Here is a 25,610-nt window from a genome sequence, read left to right on the forward strand (position 1 = left end):
TAACACACAAACACCTGATAACCGTAGTCGTAGTAGAAATAGAAGTTCCACCCCATATCCCGAAACACGTATTCGTTTTGCAGATCCACCTGACATTAGAGTCAGCCCTGTTAGAACCCAAACCCGTGTACAATCACCCGAAGCAAACCCAACTCCCTCGGATGATCAACGTTCATTTCGAATCGATCGTCGAATTTCGGGACGACTGAAAAAACTTACTGCTCGCTATCAAGCGGGATTTACTTAAATCTTATCTTATATATTTACTTTAAAGGTTCAAATCATCGGAAAATTAACTTCCGAGACCTTTTCTCTTACTTCTTCCAGCCTTATTCTTAGCTTTCTGACACTAAAAAAAAACCAAAAACTCAGTCAATCACTAATAAAATAAAGTTATTATGAAAAACAATAACTTCCTTTATAAATATTTAACTGTTTTGTTTGTCTTTACTGTTGTATCTTTTTGTAGACCCTCAGTTAGAAATGAGTTGGATGACATCTCCCCTACGTTAAAAGTTGTTCATTATGACTGTTCAAAAATGAAAGAAAGCAAAATGTATGCTTTAAATCAAGTAGCTCAATGCAACATTAAACCGGAAAATATTAAAGTTGCACCTGCAACGGTGACACTGTATCAAAGATCGTACAGAACAAAAGTAGAGGCAGTGATGTGTCGAGTAAAATCGCAAGCTTTAAGATGACACTGTGGATTTTTATCGCACTCTTCTTTAGCATATGACCAAATTTCTCTTACAACTGACGTCATAGTAACGCCAGAAGAATGCAGACGTGCAAACAAAACAGGAAAAATAGCAATAACAGAGTACGATAGAACTTATAAGCTAGACATTTCAAGTGAAGTTTTAAAACACCAATACACACACGGTGGTCTGAATGAGGACGACCACTTAGAAGATAACACAGATTGCTCTGCGTCAGGAGAAGTAAAACTTTATTCCTTTGAAACACAAATGCAAAGAGTTGAACTCGAAGTTGATCAGGAAACAAAATCAGTTTTTACCCCATTAGGATTAAAACTTCCATGCGAACTCAAGGAAGGAGGTTGTGAAACAACATCACTAGACCCCTTCGCTTACTCATGGGATGTGCCAGAAAATTGCATTGTTACAAAACTTTTCACTCAAGTCGCAAAAATGATAAAGTTCACAAACGAACCAGATCCACCACAATACTACATCATAAGTACGCACGACATGCAAAATGATGTTTATCGTTTGCAAAACAACTTGAAAATAGACCACACGCGAGACATAAAACTGAGGATAAATAATGAAAGAACTTATATTTGTGGAAAGCCTACTCCTTTGTTTATTACAAACTTTGATGATTTATTTGTTTCCTTCACAGGCGGATTTGATATGAATACGGGAAAAACCGTAATTTCGAAAAATAGTGTTAATTATTACAAAATGCAAGTCGGCACCGACAACAAAATAAGGGTGAACGGTTTTTACGAGACACCTAAAAACGAGCTAGTTGGTAGCCAACATTTTGGAAATCATAAAAAAATTCTTGAAAACGTTGGAAAAGACACTATCGATTATGATGCTCATATGCGTATGAAAATTAATTTCATGATGTATAAGGTCTATCGTGATTTGGAACAGTCTGACTTCCTTATTTTACAAAATATGTGCGAGCTCAGACGCACTCAAATCCAAATGATCAATGCATTGTCTTACGAAAACAATAGATTGGCCGGATACATGTTAACCGGAAATCGTTCAATGTTCTTAGAAATTGAAGGTGTTATAGGTTTTCTATATCCGTGTCCAAAGAAAATTTCACCGCTTAAAGTACTTGATCGCTGTTACGACCGTATTCCGATCTTTTATGACGGAAAAACTATGTTTGTTAATCCTATTACGCGCCAAACATTTCCATTTGCAAATGAAATAGACTGTACAGATACTTTCAAAAATTTGTTTCAACTTGATTTAGATAATAATAATTCTTGGTATCAGTTGATGCCGGCGCCAGTTCCTTTTAAACCGCCCGCTGTTTTTGCTCCACAACAAATTGGTTATATTCAAAAAATCCCTGATTATGATTCTCGTCGTGCAGGTATCTACACTGTAAACCAGTTGAAAGATTTTTGGAGAACAATTTTGCATAAATCAGCTTCTAATTCAGTTTTGAAAAAGATTTCTCGAACAGTGCTTCAAAATGCACACGTAGACAGTAGTCAACGCGATATCTATCGCGCCGCAGGTCTCAATAATCGACTATACTTAGATTCAATGTTGTCACCATCATTTTTCCTTGATCACTTTAAGAGTACTTTTGGAGAAATTGGCTATTACATAGAAAGAGCCGGAATTTTATTTGCATGTTTCATGTTGATCAAGTTCTTGATCGATGTCGTAATTTTTATTTTAGGAGCTTTCGAGATACAAAAACTGTCGAAAAACACTATTGGTTTTTGGAAAACACTACTAGGAGCCTCGTACAATTTGTTTCTACTTTCCATTGTCACATCAATTTATCAAACTCCTAAAAATGATGAAAATTCTGATAACAATACAAACAACGAACCAAACAGAAGTCGATACCTCAAGCACACACCAGATAATAACATCTATCACGACAACAGTCAAATTGAATTGTCACCACTCACTGCACCTGAAGTAGTATCACCTCCTATTCAAGAAATACCACATCTTTATCCTAATGTTCCTACTGAGCAAGAAGTAAATGCAATTGCTCCCCCATAATTCAGTCATCCAATTTGTCTTTTTATACTTAATTAATCACATTTCACCAACTCTTATTAGTTTAAACCTAACTGTTTCAGCATTATGATCTGAGATGCAAAACTTTAATGATCTTTTGTATCCGAGTACCATAAAGGTTTATTTATTAAGTTTCACGAATTTTACGGACATATATATTACTCTTTTACACCCGCTTATGAAAACTTAGTGCATTTAAAAGTTAGCGCACCCAAATTTTCTGACTTAGTAGACATATTAATTTATTCAGACCACGAAAAATTTTATACTCTTAAGGAATTTTTACTTGATTGTGAATATGGTCTACTAGATTTAGGAAGCAACATCCACTTTCTTTTATAAAATGATGCACCTCGATCTTCAAAAGTCCCTTCGGGAACTAATTATTTTATTTGCTATTTTATACGTTTTAACTAATTTTGCTTTATTTCTTAAACATTTTAGAGAACCAAACGTATTTACAGTACATTGCAAACACTTCGAGCTCCATCAGCACGAGAATAACGTATTGGAATGTACTTTTACTACCAAGGCAGTTTAGTAAGACCTTATCAAATTAATCGATCCTTTACTATCCATTTTCCCTATCAAGTAACTCCCACTCTAGAAGTTTTGTTCGATTTTGTAGACTCTTGGGACGAAGGTTCAATAAAAATACCAGCTTTTTCCCCTTATTGGAACTTTTTTTTAATGCTTTCAGAGCAAAATTTAGACGAGCTTCCCATTGACATCTCCAACTGGTAATGATTAATATACAGAATAGATCCCTTACCCTTAAATTAAATAACATAAAATATATTATCCTTGGATTATCCACAACCCATAACTCATTTATTATTTATATTCGACAACCCCACAGCATTTTAAATCACTATCTAACCTTAAAGATTAGTCACCCCCAAATACTCGAAATAGCCCTATTCCTATCCTTCTTTTCTAACGCAGAATTAACAATTAAGTATCCTATTCCTTTATTTTAAGTCATGTTTTTCCTTTTGAACCAAGAACTAGTTGAGATTTGCAGCTTCGTGAAAACCTTTGAAACTGAACCTTCCCTTCAAGCATTTATTTTAGTAAACTTGAAGAACGTGAAAACCCAGAAAACATCAACCCTCTCAGTCTACCCCACTTCAATTTACTGGGATTATTTCTTTTACCTCCTCGATAACGAGTCTAAATGTGCTAGAAGTATCTCAACAGAATCCAATAAATTATTGTAATTATGATTTTTCACCTTAACCAGCATTTAGTCAGAATAACTGACATTAAACGTTCCTTTACCGAGACTGACAACTATACCTCCCCTTCCTTAGAAATTTATTATGTTAATATTGACACCCAACAAAATTTAATGAAAACCCTAACTCCCCTCTCACCCCATTGGAATTTCTTTTTGAAAATAGAAAAGTCGCTCGTATTAAAATTAGGTCAATCAAATCTCCCAAATAACCTTAATAACAAAACTATCTATCCATCCCGAGATTTTTAAAATGGGAAATTGTTTTTCCTTTCGAATAGTTTTTCCCCTCCAAAATTCATCACGCCCCCCTGTTGTCGAGTATCGTGATGAATGTCCCATTTGTTTACGAATTACATCATGCTGGAAAAAACTGCACCCTTCGGACGGAGACCAACCCCCCCATCTAGTTTGCACTGATTGCAGAACTAACCTCTTCAAACATTCTTCCCAACCAAATTGCCCCCTTTGCTTCCGCCATATTTACACCGTATCCATTAGTTTTTACTACCGATGCTTCTGCTGCAATCAACTAAAGAAATGTGTCACCTCCTCAACTCACCCGCACATAAAATGTCACCAGGACCTTGGACATTTTGTGTGCAAACCCTGTGCCCAAGATAAACATAATTGCCCCATTTGTCTGAAGAAGATCAACCCTCACGACGTTTGGTCGGAAAGCTGTTAAACAATGCAAATGCACCCCATTTACGTCCCAATTCTTCTTCTTCTCTCCTTTATCGTCACCCTCTCTGTTGGCCTCCTCCTAGAAGTCCTCATCCTTCTCCTCATCTAACGACCCTTCACCACTAGCAGGTATATACTGCAACACAAAAAACCCAGCTGCGCGGGTCGTCGCACGGAGGGGAGCCACGAGGTCCGAAACCCGATATAGTCAGTTAAATCTGACACAATCTGATTCAAAGCTTCTAAACAATTAAATTTTTTGTTAATAGGATATTCCGATTTTTAAAACGGAGATTGTTTTCAAAATTTCAATTCCTTCGATTTTTTCTTTTCTTTCTTTCCACCCCGGTGGGAGCTTCGCAAAATTGACTCTGCACATAATGTGTGATTGCAATTCTGTACTCTAAGAGTATGATTTTGTTGGTACCTTTAAAAGTACGATTGTTTTCTTTTCAGCACAACTAGATTTCGTTTTAACCTTTATTTGTAAGTGTATTTATATTTATGTTTGACAAGATGTCGAAAAGATCCCACCAGACCGCATTCCCCACATTGCCAGAGGAGCAGTATGACCCATTGACCAACTGGATGGCTGATCTTCCACCTTTAGCAAAGAAGCCTAGAGCAATCCATCCGCGTCAACGTGGTCATCTCAACAAACAACAACATAAACAACAACATCAACACCAACATCAACAACAATACCGACAACAGCATGAGCCCCATCAACATCAACAAACCACAGTTAAAAGCAACTCTCATCAAGCACCTCTTCAGCCTATTCACAGTTCCATAGACGACGGATTGCCCAAGGGAAGAGATTTTCCTTTGAAGGAAGAGAGGCTGGAGCACCAGCGGATGAGAGAGATGCATCCGTTAGACAACAATCCAAAATTCATTAAGTCGTTGGATTATTCCCTCACAATGGACTGTAACCAATGGTGTCTGTCAGAGGAAACAGTGATCAAAAATAAAGTTACCGGCCAGACGATCACTGTTCCCACCGACATCCTACCGGTGATTCCTGACTTTTCGTTGGTACCGGCAATGAACCTGTGGAGACTTCGCTCCCGAAATGCCAACGAAAGGTCATATGAAGTGGCTCACAAGACGCTAGGCTGTAGGATGCACGTCCCTTTTTCCAACCTTACAGCCTTCCCAGAAAACACAAACATGGCCGAAACAATTTCCACCACAGATCTAGTGGTTGAGAACTCCACATTCCGGAAACAACTCTGGGAGTCAGAGAATGCTCTAGCAGACCTTCAGAGCCAACTGAGCGCTCTCCAAATCTCTGCAAAGACAACCAACAACGAGAAAGAGATAATGAGAAAAAAGCTGGTCGTTTGTTCAAAAACTTTAGAAATTAGAGATACCCAGCTGAAAACTCTAATCAAGAAGTCAAATGAGCTCATTGAAGCCAATCAAAGCCTTGCAAAAGAATTGAAAGCGCTAAAATTTATAAAGAACAATTAACATTGATTTCTGATTTTGTAAACTTCCTTTCACATTAATATTCTAAGACTCATTTTCGTCTTTGCTGTATTTGTAACAACTCTTTCATTATTACTTTGTTTATGTGTCTCATGAAATTTTCCATTTAAAGGCTACTAATTTTGTCGCACAGTATCATTGCTGTCCATTGATCTTAATAGTCTTAACTTTTGTAAACTTCTCCAATGAGCATATATTCTAGTATTTCTACTCTTAATCACCAACCGGTTCTTAAATCTTATTAGTCTCATAACTGGTGTATTTGCTATCCAGTCTCTATTTGTAAACTAATATGTAAACTGCAAATTTGTTTAAAATTCTATACCTAGTAACCCTCATCAGTATCGCAAAGTTGTAACTTTTAAAAGTATTATTTCCCTTAATATGTTGCTTTTTACTTTGCAACTTTTTGTAAACACTATTATCGTTTCTTTAATACTCTTAATGTAAACTTTGTACGATAGAGCACAATTTTTCTCTTCTTTAAACCGGGGTGAGCTGTAGTATTGCTAATTGGATAATTGCCGCCGCAATTACCGATACTACAGAGAGTATAATTATTTAACCGTCGACTTTGTGAACACTTTAGACTTAGTCTAAACTGACGGAATATTAAGAGAGAGCTATGCTGCGTGAATTTAGTTGAGTGAATGAATACATTATTCATAGCCAAATACTGCTGTGTATTATTTAATACACTATGCAGCGGTCCATACCGGCTGATTCACCACCGCTATTAATACGCGTAATACGTGAAGGATACTGAAGCTATCCAGGCCGCTCTTCAGCACCAATTCTGAAACGAATATATGACTAAAGACGAGTAGTAGTCGGCTCCACGAATGACCTAGGAATTGATTCGGATCTAGTCATAGGTCTTGTGATTTTTTAGTCGTGTTGACTCAATTATAAACACGCACGAGACTAGATTTTGCTGCTGAAGGAAATCAGACCAAAACTCAACCAGCGCGAAAGTAAGACGCTAAAAATCTAACCAAAAAATTCTCTTCTCTCTCTTCCTCTCTCTGCTCTAAGAGCGAAACCACTATTTTCTCCGCTAAGCGGGACTATCTGCAGCAATTGTAAGTCTGCCAATTTTCTAACAAAAATAGAGTTAAATTATTATTCATATCCAGCAGTAAGATGGATTCAATTTCTTGATTAAGATTAGATACCCCACCATATTTTCAAGTAGGAATTAACCCCCAATTGTGCTCTATCATTTTTATCTATTTACTAATTAACCTTTGTATCTAACCAATTTTATTTTCTAGCAAATAACACATAGATTTGGAAATTAGCAAAGAACATTGTGAGCATATTGTGAGACTTATTCTAGCACGCTATTAAGGTCGCTACAATAATATAGGTTTAGCTCTAGTGTGGTAATTAAGATCAAGCGAATAAAATACCTACCACATCAGAGTTAAAAATTCCGACACATGAGGGGATAGGTTGTGACCTCTCAGATATAAGTGAGACTAAATACAGATACTGAACAAGGCAATTCTTCTCGTTAAAACAGCGCATTGACACTAATTGGACTTAATCCATGTCAAGTATAAAAAGTTAGTTTAGTCTGTTCGATTTGATAATCTTAATTATCTCCTTTAATTGAATCGGACAGTCTTGTGTAACTATGCAAAGCTTATCATCAGACGTTGCGCTTGTTATCGAGTTCTAAAAGGACAAAAAATTATCTCATTGTTAAATTTTCATTGGTTGAATTAAATTATTGTTTGTTGTTTGTTGTTTCTATGTTTTCTTTTCTGCTTATGAAGCAAAGCTGCTGGAGTTGTTGAGTAAAACTTTTTCGGTGTTTTGGTGAGAATTTTCTAGGTTTCGTGCACGTAAAGAGTTGAAACATTTTTGTTTTTAGTTTGGGAACATTTTTACGCGTTGAAACTTTGAAACCGTCTCTCAAGAGAGCCTTTCTGTTTCCGGCAGGTTGGAATTCACTTCCTGATAATTCCCGATTCACAGACTGGCCCATGCCATTTTTTGATCTGGTGAGTCAAATGTAATTGGGTTAAAGACAAAAGACTGCAAAATTCATGTTCCTGTCACGTCTATCAGACCCCCCCCCCCCAAAAAAAAAAAACCCGCGACTGATTTTTAAAGTTCTTACAAAACTTTTATTCTACAGGCAGTGAGTATACAGACATTAATTTTATTCAGAAATCAAAGTTATAGTAAAAGTTTTTAAAATTGTATATCATTTTTTCTGATCAATTCTGTGAAGTTTATTCCGCAATTTGAACCAGAGCTTTTCCAACAATCTGGTGGTAAGCTGTAGGGTTGCTAAAATATCCAAAATTGGGCATCGCTGCTGAATGAAGTCTGGATAACTGCTCTGGGGATAAATTTTGGGTCCAGCTCATTTGCCCAGCAGACGAAGGTAATCTCTCTCGTCGGCTGCTCTCGTTTGTAATTGTAGCTTGCAGGTTCGTGTCTGTATTATTCGGAATTCGTTGAGAACAAATAATTTGGTTGCCAAATAGGGTAGAATTATCGCCCGATAGAGCCGATTGAAAACCGCTCGGCAGTTTGACGGCTATTTGGGTCGGCACGATGCTTGGCGTGACAGTTGTGAACAAATTAGTGTTCGTGCGTTGATCGTTACTGCAGCTGAAAACACGGGCAAGTTTTCGTCGTTTCGCTCTTCGGTTTTGAAACCATACCTGAAAAACAACAAAATTGAAATCAGTTAAGTTCCTCGAAAACGACCTTCTAAGACTCAATTAACGACCTCAGTTTCAATTGTCGTACTATAACATTCTGGTGGGGGGGGGGGGGGCTATAATTTCGTGGGTGGGCTCTAACGGGGAGAACTCTAACAATCAAATGCAAATTAGTTCTAGAACTTTCCAAGTTCAATATTTGGGGGAAATAATGGAATGCAAAATTCGAAACTGTCCCCGTGCCATTATATAGTAAATCAGGTGGCCGCCGTATTGGCCGACAAGGCGTTTAGCCGACAACCAAAAAATGAGAAATTTAACCAGCAATTTAAGTAAAATGAGCAATTAAACTCATTCTAAAGCTGTGACTGGCCAATTTAAAACACAATTTCGTAAGCGGACAAATATACCGCAGTTTTTTCATCAACTAGTGTAACGAAGGTCTATCCGTGGTCGGACCCTATTTTACCGCATCTGGCCATGCCTCGCGGGCCATGGCCATGCCTCCAGTGGCCCGTGGGACTTGATATGAATCTATCACAACCGAACTACTGATGTATGGACCAATTATGGACTTCTATTACCAATTATGATAAAACTGTCGGCTAAATTTTTCATTTTTTCCTTGTCGGCTAAACACCCTGTCGGCCAATTTTCCTAGCACCAGTAAATCATTATGTCAAAATATGGCACGCGCGTCTGGGGGTGCAAATAATATGCACCCACTAAGCGGGGGGGGGGGGGGCACAAACGGTAAAGATGCGGAAAGTTCCCATATGTTGGGTAATTGGGATGGATGGATCGAATAACTTAATCTTACGGTGTGAACAACGGCACGAGCAAAACTGGATGGGAGGGGAGCTTACCTGAATTCTGGACTCGGATACCCCCATCAACCCCGCCAGATAGTCCCTTTGGCCTACATCTGGGTACGGGTTCTCTTCAAACGACGATTCCAACTGGTGCAGTTGCCAGGGAGTGTAAGTCGTCCGACTTCGTCTACACGATGCAGCCGAAGTTGCTTCCGAGAAGGCGATTACGTCATTTATTACGTCATTTGTGGATTCACTTGTTGCATAATTTGTGTAAAACGAATTTGGTACTTTTTGATTGGCTGGTTCTGAGGTTGGTGACGAAATGAGCGATTTCTTTTGTTCACACTCGGCTAAGTGTGAAAGTCGTTCGTCAAATTCGCTTTCATGCTCGGCGTCGAGACTTCGTTTCCGACTTTTAACTGGACAAGGAAACAGAAAATGAATGAAATTTCATTTGATAAAAATAGTTGCCCTGGTCAAAATGCGGGTTTTTCCCATTATAGCCCCCCATGAAATTATAGTAGCCCCCAATATGGTATGTTTACCATGATTGGGGCGGGGGCTATAGGTTATCTGACCAATAAGCTGGGGGGGGGGGGCTATAATGGGAGGCCCCAAAAAACCAATGGCTATCACCCACTTTTGCACCAGATCTAACGTTGAATAATTTTTTTCATCGATTAAATCTGATATAACTATCAGCTTTGTGTTAAAAAGCGTTAAAATTATGTAAGAAATGCGTTGAAAATTCAGCATGTCAGACGAATAATCATGAATTTCCACGCTAATATAGCTAATATAACTTTTTTGGGCATAATTTTTTGTCATAATTTTAAGCAAAAACTTTGACCCGGGTGCAACAAAGGAGAAATCTAATAAACATATCAACACACTCCTAAACCAACCCCCCCCCCCCAAAAAAAAAAACAATGAGGATCGTAAAAGGCGGAAGCGAGGCAATAAATCCAACACCGGATTTAGTAAGACGTATAAAATTAATACTTTATTTTCTGAATTATTTCTCTACTATTGAAATGTCTGATAAATGTCTGTCGTTTAATGTTAGTGGCTAATAAAATTCAACACCTTTCGACAGCGAAAATCTTGCCCATCAAAGAACGATCGGAGAGGGCTGAGGGGTAAAGAGTTTTCATACTAACTTTATATGAAAAAAACCATAGGAGAGTTTTCATACAAACTTTACAGCAAATATCCAAAAAGTTATAATTTCTTACCGTTTGATGAGCTCTGTCTACTGAAAGCTGCTTTCGCGTTGTTTAAATCCGCCTGTATAACGGAATCCACTTGCGAAGTTCCACTGGTTTCAAATTTATTGTCGGATGCTAAAATTGACTCAATCGAAAAATTGTTGCGTTTGATTTTCATTTTATCAAATTCAAATTACACTCAAATCTGATTGTTCGAGTTAGAAGAAATGTAGTTTTTAAAATATTTTTTTGCTTTTATTTCCGAAACAAAGTTCCGAAGCAGCGCTTTTGAAGAATTTTCTCAACCGAACTCGAAAAATTAATTAAATGATTTGGTAACCAATTAATAGTAATGTTTTGAATAGGATTTGATATTTGTTTGAGGTGTAATATCGGATTAGTTTATAAACTAAGGGTATTGATATCAATTAAAGCTGTATATACTCTATTAATTAACAGATTAACGCTGTTGGTTATCAACGGGGGCCGTTTATAATATTACAGTCTGGTTAACTAACTATTTCCGGGCGAATATTGTTTTGAATTAACTAATCTTGGCAATTTGGTGATATCTACTTGAAAGTTGAGCGAATTACTGCGATTCTCAGCGAAGATAAGCGATAAATTTTGAAACAAACCCCCAATTTAATTAGCACATACCTTCCGCTTGATTGAAACATATTTCAAAAAATGTCAAATAAAAACTAACAACTTATGAATACTTATGATGTTTACATATAGTGTCCTATTAGAAAAACACGAAACTCATTTTTATTTAACAATTTCGGGGGAAAGGCTAGTTAATTTTGCTGTCTTGAACAAGTGAACTGGAAAATTAGCCCATTTGCAAGTGGAACTATATCCAAACAAATTTAGCAGTTGATATATTGCTCGGGCTAATTTAGTATCTGTTTCATACTTTCTGAATATCATTTCAAAGTATTGACGGTTCTTTAAAGTTATAATTGCAAGCAACGCCGAACGAAAACAATTTTCTAGCTTTATTTCCAGCAAGAAGCTCCGAATTTTAAGGAGGGTTCCATGAAAAAAATGTCACGCAAAATTTTTTCGAAGTCATTGAAGAATTGCTAGAGTAAAACTAATGTCAATCAGGTTCTCAATAATCTGCGCATTTTTCCGCAAGGACAAATATCCAAAAACTTATATATCCTCCTGTATAAGTCTGATTTAGCCATATGACAAGCGAAGGAAAATGCACACAAGTTGAATGGAATACTTGATGTCAGAATGTTGAGAGAGAACAACCTAATGTTCGAGAGTTTGAGAGCGTAAGACGGGTTGGTGTAAATGGGTAGCAAACTAGGCTGGCAAGTAAGAGATGTTGGTCCAAATCCAGTACTAGTCCATTTTCACAGTAGTTGCACCTGCATAGACCCCCTAACACTTGATATTTCAATCCCCGACATTCGTAGATTTTTTTGTGCCGACTAGTCACAAAACCATAGCTATCTCCAGGTCGACAATACTGCTTAAAATAGCGCTATCACAAAAATAATGCTGACACAAAAAATGGCAATGTTACCAATAAAAATAAGTGCCCGCAAAATGTGCAATTTGATATGTTGAGAGCCATAACAAAAATGGCAGCTGAAAATATAATGGTGTTTGCGTGCTGCCGCGGAGACTAATGATTAATTATAAATTTTAACATCGTTTCTTGGCGCAAGTGAAAAACTAACACAGCCATATCATTTTTTTCCAGCTTCCTCTAACTGAGTTCATACTGGTGTGATATATATCTAAGTTCAATCTTAAATTGTGTACTAAATTGGTGACCTTCATGAAATTGCCATGTTCATCTGTTGACTTACTACAATTATTCACCCACTTAAGTTTTACCTCCGACTAAAAAGTTGTTAATTCTCAATTGTTCACACAACCCACTTTCACTAATCTAGATAATTTCACTCTTCGTTATTTCACTCTTGAATTCAGTTGCTTGTCAAAACCTCCTGTTTTGGATTAAGATAGTTTGTTAGTGAAATTGCGTCGGCTTTCCCCGACTGGAGTACAGAATTGGAATCGTAACACAAATCCAGAGAAACTCCTGTAGCTGCAATCTCAAGGTAAACATTTTATAGTGGAATCGTGCCTCGAATCCAATAATATAAATTTGAACTAGCAAACGCACTTCAATTGCATACCTCACAGCCTGAGCACAATTGCAAGTGAGAAATTGTTAAAAATTTTTTTGTTATACTCTGTTTTCTGAATAATTCCCTGCTTTAAAGTTGATCATTTTGTTAAGTTCATTCCATTTTGTTTTAGGAGCAATTTTCAAAAGCAATACTCTCCAGATAGTGAACAGCTAGAGAGATACTACACTTACCATGTTAATTCAATTTTCTCATTTTTTTGAAAAAAAAAACAGTATTCACAAAGAAACTCATTGTTAGGTCAATTAACGCTAGCATTTTCTCGAATCAGCACGTTTTGTTTTTTTTCGTATTTATTAATAATTTGACACCAGAGATATCAGCAGTGTTTTTGGCTATTTTTTGTTCTTTTCAGTATTACTCTAGAACTAGCAAACGCTCTTCAATTGCATACCTCAAGTCGTTTTTTATCAACCTATTAGTTAAAATTGTCTCAAAAAAGGTTTTGCTATAAATTTTGTTTCGGGAAAGGAGAAAAAAAAGATGAAAGCAAAGAGCAAAGTGAGTGAAAAATTGTTAAATTATTTTTTGTTATACTCTGTTTTCTGAAAATTTCCTTGCTTTAAATTTGACCATTCTGTTAAATTCATTACATTTTTTAGCAATTTTCAAAAGCAACAATCTCCAGAAAGTGAACAGCTAGAGAGATACTACACTTAACATGTTATTTCATTTTTCTCATTTTTCTTTTTTGAAAAAAAAGACAATATTCACAAAGAAACTCACTGTTATGTCAAGCAACGCTGGCGTTTTCTCAAATCAGCATGGTTGGTTTTTTTCGTATTTGCTATTAATTTGACACCAGAGATATCAGCAGTGCATTTTCTGGCTATTTTTTTTGTTTTTTTTACTAATACTCCGAGACCGCAGATTCCATTGGTATTTTACTTCATCGAAGAACAGTTGACATACTTGAAAAAGAATAGTTGGTTTCCAATATTTCTTGGACACTTGTTTAATTTTGTAGTTCATAAGTACCTTAAAAATTGTTCTCATCCCCAATGAAAGTTCGTTAGGAACTTTGTAACAGCACTACATTTTGTTGGCGGGGAAAACTACAAATCTGGAATCGTTTAAAAGCTTTTCTTTTTCAAAATATTTTATTTCTTCTCGAAGAAAAATCAAAAGTGCAATTGCTCACAGCACCTTTTCAAACTTCATTTTTTGAATACTTTAATTGAATATTTATTTTTAAGTTTTCGTGGTTGTAGCCACAGGTGATTCAAACTATTATTGCCTTTGTTTGGCTTTCAGAATTCAGAGAAGTGGAATTTTGTTGGGGCTCTGTTATTTTCAATTACTCTCCTTAAATTCGTTGAATCTTTTGTCTATGAGCATCTAATAACAGTAATTTTAGTCACTCAGACGTAGTAAAAAAACGAGAAAAATGTACTCGCAAAATTTTCAAGGAGTACTTGCAAACCAACAAACCTCAACCATTGGCAACAAGAAGCCGCAGCGCTGACGCAACTTTAAATACTTCTGCTTCTTCTGCAACGTCAACGCCAGAATACTATGGGTTTGAGAGCTCGGTTTGTTCATTAAGTGATCAAGAAACAGCCCCAGCTCCCAAACCACAAAAAACAATTAAACCTGTCATAGAGATAATGATTCAAGAAGAGGCCTGAAAACCTCCAGTTGAAGATGCAAATTTCTATTTGCCAGTAGTAAGCTTGCCTGACCCACGAACGCGGATAATCGAATTTAGAACATTCAAAAACCTAAATTTTTCACAAAAAAATTCATTTAATTGTATTCTAATTCATGCAATTGCAATTCTAGTGTTTATGTTTAAATTTGTCACGCACTCGTGATACACATGTTAATCGATTTGTGCTCTTCAGTTCATTTTCACTGTAATAGGATAACATTTGTTTGTTTAAATATATATCACTTTTACTTGACATGTTTGTTGTTAAATTTTTACATTTCAGTTTATTTCTCTTGTTAAGGTATCTCATGTGTTCGCTCCTTCAGTATCCTGGAATGCTATGTCGTTTCCAATATAATCATTACGTTAACGTTGTTCATTCAGTTGTTTGAAACTCTCTTTTCATTATTTTTATAATAACCATCAAATATTGTTACGTATATGTCAATTTGATAACCATCATATTTCTCAAATTTTGCCGAAGCCAAAGATATGTGATATACATCTAAGTTAAATCTTAAATTATGTACTAAATTGGTGACCTTCATAAACTTGCCACGTTCATCTGTTGACTTACAATTGTTCACACACTTAAGTTTTACCTCTGACTTAAAAGTCGTTAATTCACAGTTGTTCATACAACCAACTTTCAATAATCTAGATAAATTCACGCCTCCTTATTTCACTCTTGATTTCAGTTGCTTGCCAAAACCTATTTTCGATTAAATTAGTTTGTTAGTGGAATTGCGTCAGCATTCCCCGACTAGAGTAAAGTTGGCAACTTTAAACAAGTCCATAGAAACTCCTATAGCTGCAATCTCAAGCTGAACATTATTTCATGGATTCGTGCCTCGAATGCATTATTATAAACTTGAACTAGCAAACGCTCTTCAATTGCATACCTCAAGTCGTTTTTTATCAACCTATTAGTTAAAATGTTCTCAAAAAAGGTTTTGCTATAAATTTTGTTTCGGGAAAGGAGAAAAAGAAGATGAAAGCAAAGAACAAAGTCAGTGAAAAATTGTTAAATTATTTTTTGTTATACTCTGTTTTCTGAATATTTCCTTGCTTTAAAGTTGACCATACTGTTAAGTTCATTACATTTTTTTAGCAATTTTCAAAAGCAACAATCTCCAGATAGTGAACAGCTAGAGAGATACTACACTTAACATGTTATTTCACTTTTCTCATTTTTCTTTTTTGAAAAAAAGACAATATTCACAAGGAAACTCACTGTTATGTCAAGCAACGCTGGCGTTTTCTCAAGTCAGCGTGGTTGTTTTTTTTCGTATTAGCTATTAATTTGACACCAGAGATGTCAGCAGTGCATTTTTGGCTATTTTTTTGTTTTTTTTTGCTAATACTCCGAGACCGAAGATTCCATTGGTATTTTACTTCATCGAAGAACAATTGACATACTTGAAAAAGAATAGTTAGTTTCCAATAATTCTTGGACACCTGTTTAATTTTGTAGTTCATAAGTACCTTAAAAATTGTTCTCATCCCCAATGAAAGTTCGTTAGGAACTTTGTAACAGCACTACATTTTGTTGGCGGGGAAAACTACAAATCTGGAATCGTTTAAAAGCTGTTCTTTTTCAAAATATTCTATTTCTTCTCGAAGAAAAATCAAGAGTGCAATTGCTCACAGCACCTTTTCAAACTTCGTTTGTTGAATACTTTAATTGAATATTTATTTTTAATTTTTCGTGGTTGTGGTAGCCTCAGGTGATTCAAACTATTTTTGCCTTCTTTTGGCTTTCAAAATTCAGAGAAACAGAACTTTGTTGGGGCTCTGTTAATTTCAATTACTGTCCTCAAATTCGTTGACTTTTTCTTGTGGATACGTGCAAGAGAGCCGACGTTATAAAGAGCCGACGTTAGAAAGCCCGAAACCTGACTTTATTTAAAAAGAGCAGAAAGCAAAAGTTGCCTTTAATTACCCTAAATTGTTGGTTGATTACCAAGAAAAGTACTTAAGGGGGTTAATTGGTCTCATGTTCGGTTGTGATAGTTTCATATCAAGTCTCATAAGCCGCTTAGGCATGGCCATGGCCCGCTATAATTTGAAGATAATTATTTATTACTTCGCTTTCAGTTTCTTTTACTAAAAATATTAAAATTTAATTTCTTAAATACTCCGTTATGATTGCCTGAGAATTTGGTAGTCTCATTTCAGAAGGCAATTTAATTGGCTGCAAAATTTAGCGACTAATAATTTAAATAAATTTTCGGCTCTCTTTCAATCGGCTCTTTTCACTTCGGCTCTCTTACAAGTCACCTTTTGTTGTCTATGAGTATCTAAGAACAGTTATTTTAGTCAATCAGACGTAGTAAAAAAAACGAGAAAAAAGAGCTTTTTGCAGAGTATTTTCAAAGTTGAGTGGTAGATCGGCTTGTAAGTGGTGCTAGAAAACCTTGTTTAAACACCTATTCTTTTTGTGGGATGCTTTTTTACTGATTCCAAAAAATGACTTAATGTTGATATTTTTGAATTCCTCGCCGAGCACCCAATCATATCAAACCTCGACTTTATTTTGAAAAGTTAGTTAAGTTTCGCTCAATATTAGTTAAGCTATAAAATTTCGCTCAATTTCTTAGATCGCTTTATTGTCATCTCCGGGTCTCATTATTGACTGGTCTAATCGGCTCTGTAATTAGCAATGATTGAAACCACTACTTGATATTAAAAAATATTACAAATTTGCCGGTTGTTGTAGCTCATAAGTTTTCAGTATCTTTAACGAAACGTTTCGTTGGTTTATTGATGAGGTATGATTAACTCATTTTGATAGTATTTGACAGCACTTGAAAAATACTCAATTTTTGACACCTTGAAATTTAGACACCACCTTGACACGTTGTAAATTATCGATTATTTGTTTTCCTGTCCTGTAATCTGATTTCAAGTGTCTCATTGGCTCTCTGATGAAATATACATGAAAAAGATAATTTGCCTCACTATAAATCTAACATCCTTAATGATTTTGACAATAATTGTTTTCAAACAGATTGTTTTTAAGTTTTTGTTTGTGGTACTTTTGGTTTTATAAATATTTTTGTTCCAGTCTAAAGCGAGAGAGAGAGAGAGAGAGAGAGAGAGAGAGAGAGAGAGAGAGGGAGAGAGAGAGAGAGAGAGAGAGGTCTCACAGAAATCCGAAAAAATTTCAATCGTCTTTCATTTCATTTTGTGGCTATTGATTTAATTTTTGAGATCGTTCATGTACAATAAAAGGCAGTTTTTGAGGATGTTCTATTTTTTTCATCGGTACTAAATCTCTGTGTCAAAAGTTATTGTTGCATTAATACCTAATTGAGTTGGAGTATATTTAGTAATCCAGTTTACAGCTAATAATTTTTTACTTTGAAAACATTTTTCAAAAAAAATTGAAGAAAATTCGTGATTGATTTAATGCAGTTTTTGTTACACCCATTAGCACTAGAAGTCTGAAACAATCGCAGCTACTTTTGGCATTCTACCAAAATGTTATGTTGTTCATGTTTTTATGTGAAAAAGAGCATATTAACATTCTGATCTAAACAAAATTAAATTTGTGTATAGAAAAATATCCAGCACGTGTAATCAAATCAGAATAGGAAATTGAGAACATAATTGCTAAAAAAATTCATAATATATTTAGGAGATAAATTGAGGCTCAATTGTTGTGACAAAAGCTTTATTTCCGTGTCCGGAAAAAACAGTCCCAGACAAAACAGTCCTAAATTGCAAAATAGTACCAGAAAAAACAGTCTCAAAAACCAGACAAAACAGTCCCAGACAAAATAGTCCTAAAATTTTACAGATTTTGACTTAACGCATTAATTAACGAAAATTAATCCGACAATTAAGCTAAACCGAATCAAATTATCAAAATATTAAAAGTGGACGCAAAACTAGTTGTTAAACACAATGACAGGTTTAGTTTCAATTGTGCAGCATATGAAAGAGTGCCTCACGATGTTTGGCGTCATAATTTTGACGCAAATTGTTAATATGGAATTCATTCAGACAAACAAAAAATCGGAATTGCTCGTCTTTGAAGGCTATGGCTATATTAAACACCGTCAACTTACAGATGGCGCATCTTCTTGGCGCTGTTGTATTACAAAATGCAATCGCAGAGTCAAGCTACGCAAGGAACAAATCGAAGTTATCACAGTTCATAGCCATTTACCTGATCCAGCAGATATTGAAAAGAGGAAATTCCGCTCAGCGTTGAAAGACAGAGCAGCAATGGCTGAGGAGACTCCCCGACAAACAATTTTTGCCGCCCAAAAAGACATCAAGAGAGAAACAGCAGCCAACATTCCAGCTTACAACTCAAACCAAAGAACAGTTAACAGAACGCGCCAACAAAACCGTCCACAAATGAGTCAGCCCTCGTCGCTGAAAGGATTTGAAATTCCCGAGTTATTATAAGTGGCACATAGTGGTGAGAAGTTCTTGTATTAAGATTCAGGGCCCCAAGATGAAAAAAAAATATTGTTTTTGCGACTCTGCCAGCCATTGACTTGCTCGAGCAATCAGATGACTGGTTCTGCGATGGGACATTTTCAACAGCTCCAAACGTCTTCTATCAGGTCTACAAAATTCACGCTTCTGTTGACGGCGTGAACTTGCCTCTCGTGTATGCTCTTCTTCCTGATAAAAAAGAAGAGCTATCGAAAACTACTCTGTTCTCTTCCTGAAACATCAACAAAATGATCGATTGAGAAATTCAAAGACGAACAAAAAACTCAGAAATAGTGGTAGAGAAGATAACAACAGCTGGCCAGCAAGTAAAGAGGCCAAAGAAAGCAAATTACGCAAAAATTGATGCAAATTTACAAGAACTTTTTCAAAAGTACCAGCATCAAAATATGATTGATTTCTTGAGAGGCTGCAGTTAGAATATCAAACTCTAACAGGTGTTGCTTTTGTGTTTATGATCCTTTATTTTCTCTGATTCAATTCACTCATTTTCTACCAAAAATTTTTAAGTTAAAAAATAACGCTAGAAGCGATCTGATTGCAAAATGTCGAACATGAACCAGCTTTTCATTTTCCCTTCTTTCACAACAACCCATGACCGGGTTCTCCGAATTTTCACGCTTTTCCCAGTTTTCCCCACTTTCAGATCTGATTTACCCTCAATTTTTGATTTATGCGAAAATATTTTTCCGCATTCGGGCTCGAACCAGCGACCTCCGAATGCTGGCCCAGAGCATTACCTACTGCGCCACGGTGATTTTGATATTCCGGCTTCAAAGCTTTGTTCCAAGATCAAAGCTGCACTTTCTCTTTGATCAGTCTAACGAGCACTTTGAGCGGGACTGTTTTGTCTGGGACTGTTTTGTGTTTTCTTCGGACTAATTTGTCTGGGACTATTCTGCAATTTAGGACTCTTTTGTCTGGGACTGCTTTGTCTGTTCACCTTTATTTCATTTATTATTAATTTATTCATCGGTTATTGTTATTATTTACCCCTTTCCTATTTATTTTTCGTTCATATAGTGAAGAGACCAGAATTTGTGTTACAAATGTCCGCAAGGGACAATTTGTGATAGATTACCAATTATTTGAAGGCTATTGTCAATTTCGTTTGAAAACGGGCAACTACTTTCATTCTGGGAAACTGCAGACCGCCAAAATAATATACAGCTACTCGTCTACAAGCACGTGTAGGATTTGATTTGAGCTCAACATCGAGGCTGTAATTTATTAATGATTATTTGTAACAACGATTATTTGAAGGGTTGGAACACTATGCTCCCAGCATTCTTAAATCTACGAGCAACCAATGCTAAAAATCAGAAAAAAAAACAAAAATCAATGATTTCGCAAAAATGAAGTTTATTAGTCTTTAATAATAATTATTAATTTTGGTTCCTGTGTAATCGCAGCGGAACAGCATTACGCCTACAGTAGCCTGTTCTCAGCTACCCTTGTTCTTATTATTCCCCACATTTCAGACTATTCTTTCTAAGAGCAGCATTGCTCTTTTTTTGGTGACTATGGCCACTTTTTTGCGTCTGAAACTTTCACGTGGTACCATCATTGCAGTCAACATTGGTCAGGCTATGGTCAACCTGAAGCTATGGTTAAGTAAGAGCTCATCCTTGCACAGACAGCTTCACGGAGGCAGGGGATTGAACTCTCAATCATTGGCGTGTGAACCACACACCTTACCTCTCGGCTATCACGCTACTATCTTTAAAATCTTTAAAGTCTTTACGCTGGAAATAGCTATGCAAAACGCGCCATCCTGCCTGTTTTTCTACCTTTTGCACACAAGCAATCCCTCACCTGCAGCAACAAGTTATTAATCATTATTTATTAATCTAAATAGTAATTTGAAAAACTACACCGACAAACAAATCTTTTACATCAACGCCAAAATTATTTCAAAATGTAGACAAAATTAAGCAATTTAGCTCTTTTAATTCACAAAATAACACAATTGAATTCGGTATGAACTTCGAGTGACTTAATTGCTACTATCTTTACTGTTTGTCAACTTGAGATCTCTAGAATACTGATCCAAGGTGTTTAGTTTTGTTGCTTGCGTAGGTAATTGTAACAGGGGATATGCAGCACTAGCTGGCACGGGGCGGGGTATTGGGGAGGTAGTTTGTTCACTCATTTCGAAGAGTCGCCTTTGTTTGATTTCTTGTCCGCCGCCTGCTGCTGTTTCTCACGCATTCTGGCCGCATCCCTAGAATTATCAATTTATCGTGATTCAATCAGTGAAAACCACGTCAACCTGACTGCATTTTTGATGGACTAAACATATAAACATAACCGACTAACGTCGGGCGAATTGCTCTCAAACGACCGGCGAGCGGCTGGCTTCGTCAGTAGCTAGCCACGGGGGGGGGGGGGGGAGGGGTCCTCAACCTCTAAGAACCGCCCTTCACACGATAAGTATAAGAATAAGTCTCCAAAACAGTTTGAGCTGAAACAGAGCTGAAAGGCTCTAAGAGCACTTAATGCCCGCTGGGCGCTACCTGTTTATCCCGTTTTTGAGGACGAAAAGTCAAAAGCGTCAGACGAAAAATCGGTCAAGCGAAAAATCGCATTAAAAAAAGACCGACAGGACTAATATAATTGCTACAAACTTCGTTTGAGAGCAATTAAACATACCCTGTATATTGCAGGAAAATAGCCGACTTTGATTCGGATTGGGATTGAAAGACCCACGATTGGGATTGAAAGAACAGGGAAAATTGATTGAATAAATTTTTCTTCCGAAGTGCGTTTTATTTTGATTGATGTCGTAGTTAGGCATGCTCTTGTTTCTTAATGAGAGGATACAGGGAATAGTATCGGTGTCAAAAAGCAATGGGGCTGTAATTAAAACATATTTGAACGAAGTTCAAGTAGCGCGCATCTAAAACCCGTTTCCAGTTTTGATTTCGTTTTTAGACACCGAATCTGTTCATTTTACATTTCGCTGCTGAGCAAATGCCGTCTAAAAGTACTTTGAGAAGTATGAAACTAAAAAATTTTCCAAAAGAACTAGTTTTGTAAAAATCTCCTTTTACAACTATTGACATTATTGAAGACAAAATCAACAACAGATACGTGTAAATAAATCACTACTACTTTTTGGGTGTCAAAGTAATAGAAACTATTAGCTATGGAACGGATCGTTTAACTTGATTCATTTACACTTCATTTGCAGCCAATGTGACCCGTTATTAATGAGACTAAGTGATAAGACAACCGAAATAATTTAATACGGGCAAAATAACTCACCACAATTTTATGACAACGAAGTGGCGAAAGTTTTAGCATTAGCAGCCCCTCGAGGGATTCATGCAATTGCAATTAAGCACAATTTGAATAGATGAGTAAAAAGTATTTTACATTTTGTTACGTTTTAACATTCGTTTTTTGCTCGTCTTACTACTTCCGCGTGACCAAAATCACCATTCTATTTTGAATTCTCGTTGATATCAAAAACTCGAGAAGAAAAGTGTAAACAGATCTTAAAAAAAGACAACGATCCAATACAATCCGAATACTTCGGATTGTAACAAATAGGCTAACTATAAGCGGCTGAAAAGATGAGCGCGGCTATTTAAAATTAAACAATTGTTCAGATTTGTGATTCGATAATCCTGCTAATTATTGCATACAATTGACCTTACTGCAAGTAACCAAGTTGATCAACTAATTTATTCCTTGTACAAAAATATTTCAATCATTCAATCCTTGTATTAATTCAATCAATTTTTCAAACGCTAATGGGTCGTTTTTCGTTTCAATTGCGACACAATCACAATTATATACATTGTTTTATCATCCTATTGGATACTTTTTAATTGAAAATTTTCCTTTGCAAAATTTATAAGGTTTTTCCCAGAAGAATGAGAAGAATTACTAGGTACTTACTTACCTTTCTTTGATCTGATCTCGTGTGAGACCATCATTGGCTGACTGCTTGGACTTGGCCGTGTTATTCTTCACGTTTTTAGCTTTCGCCAATTCTCTCTGATTACCTCCTAAATAAGCTCAAAATTAAAGAACTTAAAAAGAATTTAAATTCACTTTTAAATGGCCAGAAGGGGACGGTTATATTGCAACATTCACTCAGATTTCTACATAAAAAGGTTATCTATGATTCACATACGGTTCACCAGGAGAAAGTAAAAATCGTTCATTGCCTAGTTAAAATTGAGTATTATAAATCTTAGTTTATAAGACAATATGATTCGATAAGTTTAAATAAATCTATCATCTCGTCTGACATTAGATCAAAAGTTCTACATACGCTAAATGGCATTCCATTCCATTATATCCAGTGAAGAACACAAATTCTATTCGATAGCAACTTGTTAACGATCCACTAATAGTCATTTTTATTTCTCATCATATCTTGATACCTATAATCTTGATACTTATCGCCATTTAAAATCGAACACCATTTAAAAAGTACAGCAGAAAAAAATTAATATCCCCTAAAACTAGCCTTCCGGTTAAGAAAAACTAGTTAAGCTGTAAACAATACAACCAGATCATTCTATTGTCCTGTTCAAAACATTCTCAAATTGTAACAACCGAAACCGTGAAAAAACATTAAGTGATATATATCATAGATTTTCAGTTTACAACACATACTATGGTAATTATTCATCTATTCTTAAATAATTAATATTGAAGACACTGAGTAAGAAAACCGACAGACTAGTAGTAAAAAATAGCTTTTCGAATGGTAACAAATAGTCTCCCATTGTTCAGTTCGCGGTCATATCCCAATCGATACTAGCTTATTTAGCCAATCGAAGAGACTGGAGAAAGCAAACTGACATCAACTCAGCTCAATCCAGAAGAAAAGAGGAGTGAAGATTGGTATCCGATGCTGTAAATCAGTTGAACAATGTCAACTGGATATTGACTAGGAAACAGGTAATGGCACAATTCCAACATCAGAGTAAAATAATCATTTCAAAAATTGAAAAAAGCTTATAAGCAGCAGTAGCATATTGAATGTTTTGAAATTCTATGGTAATGTTCAGTTCGCGGTTCGTTCATGGCCCTTTCATGACCCACAACCGTGTTGTTTTATATTATCAGATTACTGTGTAAAGAAACAACATGTGAGCCTGGGACGTTAAGATTATTGGCACATTCAGCTGGAGGGGAACAGAACAGATCCCAGAAAAGCAACCTAGATTATAACTAAATAATCACCAGATTAACAGATTGATCAACGTCAAATACATTATCATATCTGCTACTACTACAGTCACAACATACAATACACTAGTTTCAATTTTCGTTAAAAATGGCCATACCTCGCTTTTGATACATTAGCACTAATTCTTAAAACTAGCAAAATTAAGAAATTGAAACACAGTAGGCGGTTTTCGGACGCAGTGCTTTTAAGAAATGCAGGTTCTCGGGTGCAAAAAGAACAAGCATTCAATTAAATAAATACCTCTTACGTAGATCATTTTTTTGTTTTACATTTCATTTTTTGTTTTAATTTTAATCCCTAGCGTAATTTCATATCACATCAGCTAATTAAAACAACGAGACAAGAGCATCAATGTAAAAAAACTTGAAGGCTGCACTATTGTCATCAGATTACCCAAAATTAGTTGTTTGTTGGCACCACTTCTAAGCAGCAGCAAGATCAATCCGATGACGAAGAAATTAAAACTGAAAAACTTTTGAAACTGAAAACACAGAATTTAAGAACGACCAAAACTGAAAATTCGGACGCCATAGTTTTCCACCAACTATTTTGACGGGAAACCCTTTTGGTTGCGTCGGGAAACCCGAAGAAACCAAAAGCCAGAGCACGTGACAAGAGTAGCTTTTAGGCTACCCACGGACCAAGCGAAAGGCATTGCATTACAACCATTTGGATGGCCATTAACACTTAATTGCCAGTCTCTTTTCTCTTGGAATATCATTGCTCAAAATATTTTTTTTTGCTTACTCAGCAACGATCTTCCAGCATATAAAATTGAACCTCTCTCTACTATGAGAATAAAACAACATGCCAGGTCAAAAAAATAACGTTCGGTAAAAGAAAACAATGTTTTTAACTGATTCTTTTATTCCACAAGCCATTCCAATTTATAATAGTCTGCCTTCTAATATTAGACGGAAAACAACAACGAAAGCTTCCTTAAAAAAGAACTGAAGGAACATTTTAGGAAAGAATTTTTGAAGGACCCGAAAGTAACTGATATGAAAGATGACACAAAGAGCATTAGATTTTAATTTTTATTTTTAATCTTCATGATGTACATATAAAATTGTGAGATTATATTAGGCTCGGGATTTAGGCCATTTTTTACTATTGTAAGGTCATAATTTTTGTTGAGTAATTTAATGATTTTATAATTTTACATAATGTTAAATTCTTAATTTTACATTGCCTCTTTTACTATTTGCATTTTATTCTTATGTGT

The 25,610-nt window shown here is 35.9% G+C and overlaps 3 protein-coding genes across 3 annotated transcripts in view; 1 reads left to right on the forward strand and 2 right to left on the reverse strand.

Annotated features, from left to right (window-relative positions):
- The window catches only part of LOC142349400 (putative Bax inhibitor 1), a 189,157-nt gene that overhangs the window by 87,878 nt on the left and 75,669 nt on the right, over nt 1-25,610 (forward strand). The gene's annotated exons all lie outside the window — the stretch shown is intronic.
- Nucleotides 8,353-11,384, reverse strand: LOC142349462 (uncharacterized). Its single transcript, XM_075401042.1, has 3 exons — nt 10,903-11,384; nt 9,719-10,086; nt 8,353-8,852 (listed from the first exon to the last, which is right to left on the reverse strand). The coding sequence occupies exons 1-3, from the start codon at nt 11,051-11,053 to the stop codon at nt 8,415-8,417; spliced, it is 957 nt and encodes a 318-aa protein (XP_075257157.1). The 5' UTR covers nt 11,054-11,384; the 3' UTR covers nt 8,353-8,414.
- The window catches only part of LOC142349403 (putative SERF-like protein), a 241,169-nt gene continuing 236,560 nt past the window's right edge, over nt 21,002-25,610 (reverse strand). The window contains exons 3-4 of the mRNA XM_075400936.1: nt 23,084-23,189; nt 21,002-21,397 (exon numbers count right to left, since the gene is read on the reverse strand). Coding sequence (XP_075257051.1) covers nt 21,322-21,397; nt 23,084-23,189 — 182 coding nt within the window. The 3' untranslated portion in view covers nt 21,002-21,321. The remainder of the gene's footprint in view (nt 21,398-23,083; nt 23,190-25,610) is intronic.

Source organism: Convolutriloba macropyga, chromosome 11 (assembly GCF_964194025.1).
Source record: "Convolutriloba macropyga chromosome 11, txConMacr16.3, whole genome shotgun sequence".
Taxonomy (NCBI): Eukaryota; Metazoa; Xenacoelomorpha; order Acoela; family Convolutidae; genus Convolutriloba; species Convolutriloba macropyga.

What these genes read in the sequence shown, in the direction of transcription:
- LOC142349462 (XM_075401042.1), bottom strand. Translation starts at nt 11,053, where the DNA reads ATGAAAATCAAACGCAACAATTTTTCGATTGAGTCAATTTTAGCATCC. An exon ending in TAGACAGAGCTCATCAAACG is followed by an intron (nt 10,087 to 10,902) that starts GTAAGAAATTAT and finishes TTCCTTGTCCAG; the next exon opens with TTAAAAGTCGGAAACGAAGT. An exon ending in TATCCGAGTCCAGAATTCAG is followed by an intron (nt 8,853 to 9,718) that starts GTAAGCTCCCCT and finishes GTTGTTTTTCAG; the next exon opens with GTATGGTTTCAAAACCGAAG.